The sequence below is a fragment of the Myotis nattereri genome (assembly GCF_964212035.1).
Source record: "Myotis nattereri genome assembly, chromosome: 11".
In the NCBI taxonomy this organism is placed as follows: Eukaryota; Metazoa; Chordata; class Mammalia; order Chiroptera; family Vespertilionidae; genus Myotis; species Myotis nattereri.
In genome coordinates this window covers 82763639-82767791 of record NC_138086.1, presented here as the reverse complement: position 1 = coordinate 82767791, position 4153 = coordinate 82763639, and the positions used below count along the sequence as shown (strand labels likewise).

Genomic DNA, 4153 nt, shown 5'->3' with positions numbered 1-4153 from the left:
TTTAAACATATTTTTTACTGTTGCTAGTATTACAGTATCGCCCATCCCCACCTTTACCCCCCTCCTCCCAATAGTACTGTTTTAAATTTTTCTTTTTCTAATCTTTTATAACTAATATCTGAAAACTGTATATATAGAATTTAACTTAACCTCACTGATTAGTTCTAGATTTTTTGGGTGATTTTAGTGCAAAAGTGTAAAGGGTTCTACTGCCTGTGACGTGAACCTAATGGCTGCCCCTGAGGCGCTGGGAACCCAGCTTTCTCTGCGGCCTTTTCCACACTAACGAAGCGACTCCGTGTTTGCTCTGAGATTTGCACCAACTCGGAGCAAACAACAACCATTTCTAGTCTCCTTTCCTGTCTGGATGTGTTCATTTCTCTCCCTCCCACATGACCAGATAGATACATGTTCTCCTAATAAGGAAATATAGAGAGTCCTGCTGGTGTGGCTCAGTGGTTGAGCGTCGACCTATGAACCAGGAGGTCAGGGTTTGATTCCCGGTCAGGGCACATGCCCAGGTTGTGGGTTCAATATCCAGTAGGGGGTGTGCAGGAGGCAGCTGATCCATGATTCTCTCTCATCACTGATGTTTCTCTCTCTCTCCCTCTCCCTTCCTCTTGGAAAAAAAATAACAAAATATTAAAAAAGAAAGAAAGAGAGAAATATACAGAACAGAGACACTATTGAAGCGTTTTCCCTCCTCACTCACCTGCCGACTTCAGGGCATAATCCGCCCTCTGGACTTGGTCTTCTCTCAGCTTCTTAAGCACATAGTTTACCAAGTTGGACATTTCCTGCACAAATTTAAAAACCATGTTCTGTTAAGTCCCTGCCGACTACTGAAGTCTGGACCGTGCGCGCTGTGCCTGCGGACCCCAGGCCCCTCACCTGCAGAACAATAATAATAATAATGAGAGTGTTTACCAGTGGCAGGCGGGCGGGCCCTGCAGTCTCACCTGCACAGCTCGGCGGGCTCAGCGTCCCAGGGAGCTGAGCTGTGCTCCCCCCTCCCCGCCCCCCACCCCCCAGGTCACAGAGCACGTCAGACCTCCAGCCCTTCCAAGGCCCTCATGACCACCCAGCGAGATGGCACTGCCTGTGCGACCTGTTGGGTCCCCTCCTTCACCGCCATCTCTGCTCGCTAACGAAGACTGGAACGTTCCATAGCCATTTAGGAGGTACGTTAGTGACAGAAAGTGCGTGGTTGCTCATGGTAGAAATTCACTCACCTTGTCCGTGACCTCCGCCTGGCCCTGGGCCTCCATGGGGTCGCCGTCGGGGCTCCAGCTGTAATTGTGCAGACCGGCCCGCGTGTCTCTCAGTAACGCCTTCAGAACTTCGATTTGTTCCATTAAAAGTAGAATGTCACGCAAGTTGCTTTCCAAAGTCTGGCTCTCCTTCCTGTGAATGGAGACCCCCCAACCCCCATGTGAGAAGAGGGAGAGGCCGGCTTCCGGTGGGTGCTGTGCTCCGGGGCAAAGAGCAGAAAGATAACCCTGAGGGCAGGGAGCCCAGGGGGCACCCCATCTCAGCACTCCTGCAAAGCGAGGACTCGGGGAGGCAGTCCTGAGGGCGCGAGGGCCCGGGGTGGGCTCGGCCAACCTCACGGTTCCTGTCTCTCCGGAGCCCTGTCGCCCTGACCTGAGGCTGGCGACGCGCCCACACCCACCCCTCCCACCGACAGGAGCACCGGCCTGGAGTGTGGCACAGAGCAGCTGGGGGGCCTCGGACCAGCCTCAGGCGAGGGGTGGAGGAGGGCCCAGCCAGGGGCCAGATTTTCCCTTAGCAAAGGGGTTCTGCTACCTTTACCGTCTGAAAATTCCTGGTCAGGTCAAGCCCATAGGGATTTCTCTTGTGGAGAAAAGGTAAACACAAATCTCTTATTACTTTTCCAATTTGTAGAACCACCCATGTTCCCGATTTGGAAAATGCAAAACCTTTGGAGAGATAAGCCCTGCGGCACTTTAGTGCGTGTGCAGGTTTCATTCTACACAACAGAAAGGAGACCATCGTTACAATTTTGTGTCCCAGGCACCCCCCCCATCATTGTCTGTTTCAGATATTCCCGCGGCTCCCTGGGGCTGGGTGGGCTGTCACTCATTCCCCCATCGCCGGGTTCCTTATCTTTCCACTGTCTGAATCGTAAGTGATACTGAAGGCACCTCCGTTGTTAAACAATTATCTATAGACGCAGAAATGACGATCGTTTCCTAATTTTACAAAAACACGTCAGTATTGGGAGCCACAGTGGGCAGGCCCACGTGTCCGAGCGCCTCACTCACCTGAAGAGTTCCCGCTGCTCCTTGGGCATCCGACGTTGGGCCTGGAAAAAGAAAGCATCTGAATCCCACCTGTTCCTCCCAAAACCCCAAGGATCGCTCTTGTTGTTGGTTGGTTGGTTAGTTAATCCTCACCCGAGGCTATTTTTTCCATTGATTGTTAGAGAGAGTGGGAGGCAGAGAGGGGGAGAGGGGGAGAAACATGGATGTGAGAGAGAGACATCGATTGGTTGCCTCCCACTCAGGCCTGACTGGAGCCTGGGAATCAAACCCGCAACCCTGCGCTCTACTACTGAGCCACACTGGCCAGACCCGATACCTCAAGTTAAACCAGATCACTTCTGGGAATCTAGCCGTGGCAGGGCTGCCCCCAGGGAAATGATGGCTGCTCCAGGCAGGGTTTCGCTGCCAACCAATGCCCTGCTGGCAGCAAGTGCTTTGTGATCACGGGTCCTCAGCTCCTCGCTGGCCGTGACCGTGATGATGTGGTGGCTGAGGCCGCGCCCTGTGTGACAGCAGGCTGTGTCCTCCACATATGCTGCCCACAGCTCAGACCGGGCCGAGCTCTGAACGTCTGGTGTGAATTTCGGGTCCAGAGCGGACAGCGTGCCGCGCTCACACGCGTGGCGTCCCCCAGTCGTCCTGAGCCGGCCTCCTCGCCCACACGTGCGTTTAGTGGTCTTCTCACTAAGGGGTCACTAAGGGGTCACCTTGAGGTCAGTGAGCAGGCACTCCCTGCGCGTCCAGCCCGCCGGTGCCACGCTGTCACCGTCGGTAGCTGTGGCACACGGGGAGGTGGAAGCCGGCTTTGGAAGCGGCATGAAGTCACTGCGCTGCCGGCTCAAGGGTCACCTGGAGACGGTGACTGTTCTCTTAGGAACTGGTCCCAAGTGGACAATCGAGGATGGTGGAAAGATTGAGCCCCGTGGCGTTTATGTTTATAATGTTGGAAAACTGCAAACAATCCAACGTGTGGAAGTCTGTGTTGAATGCATTGTTTTTGTTTGTCTGTATTTGTAATCCCCACCCAAGGGTATTTTTCCCATTGATTTTTAGAGACAGTGGGAGGGAGGGGGTGAGGGGGACAGAGACATTGACACGAGAGACACACATCTACTGGCTGCTTACTGCAGGCACCCCAACAGGGCCAGGGATTGAACCTGTAACCCAGGTACTTGACCTCGACAGGGAATCGAACCCATGACCCACCAGTGTGCAGGCCAATACTCTAACCATTGAGCAACACTAGCCAGAGCTGAGTACATGATTTATGGTGTTATTAGTCAGCCATAAAACGCTGTTATGCATCATTGAAGAGACTATAGAAAGAGCCACCATCAGCCTCTGGGCGGGGTGGGGAGGCGGGCGGGCACAGAGCTCAGGAGTGAAGGCCAGAGGGACCCCTCCTCCTGAGAGCCACTGGCCTGGGGGGACCACGGAACAGACTCTGGTCACGCTTTATCTCCACGAGATGCCACGTGCAAACACGGAGGACCTCACACCTACACTCGCCCTGTAGCGATCCAGCCTCAGTGAGCGACTCCCATGATCTAGCCAGCATCACCTGGTAGCTGGAGAGCCGGGAGCCGTATTCCGCGATCACGGTGTAGAGCCGCTGGGGCTTCTGGGTGGAGTGTCCTCTCGGCCACACGTGGCTCCGGAACCCTGTGCGGGAAGACCGGTCCGTGGGGGAGTGCCGGGAACACGGGCGCGGCGCTTCACACGCATCAGCAGGGCTCTCTCCGCTCGGAGGAGCGCAGACCCTTGGGTGACGGACAACACAAGGTGCTGAAAACCCGGTCCCCCCTCCCAGCCAGCCAAGCGGACCAGGATCGACGCTCTGGGAATTCTGAGGTCAAATCCAAACGCCA

General features: G+C 54.9%; 1 protein-coding gene across 1 annotated transcript in view; it reads right to left on the bottom strand.

Annotated features, from left to right (window-relative positions):
• The window catches only part of SUN3 (Sad1 and UNC84 domain containing 3), a gene marked incomplete at its 3' end in the record, with an annotated part of 10635 nt that extends 6732 nt beyond the window's left edge, over positions 1–3903 (bottom strand). The window contains exons 1-4 of the mRNA XM_081102013.1: positions 3847–3903; positions 2286–2326; positions 1233–1404; positions 713–797 (exon numbers count right to left, since the gene is read on the bottom strand). Coding sequence (XP_080958139.1) covers positions 713–797; positions 1233–1404; positions 2286–2314 — 286 coding nt within the window. The 5' untranslated portion in view covers positions 2315–2326; positions 3847–3903. The remainder of the gene's footprint in view (positions 1–712; positions 798–1232; positions 1405–2285; positions 2327–3846) is intronic.
• Between the last annotated feature and the right edge of the window lie 250 nt (positions 3904–4153).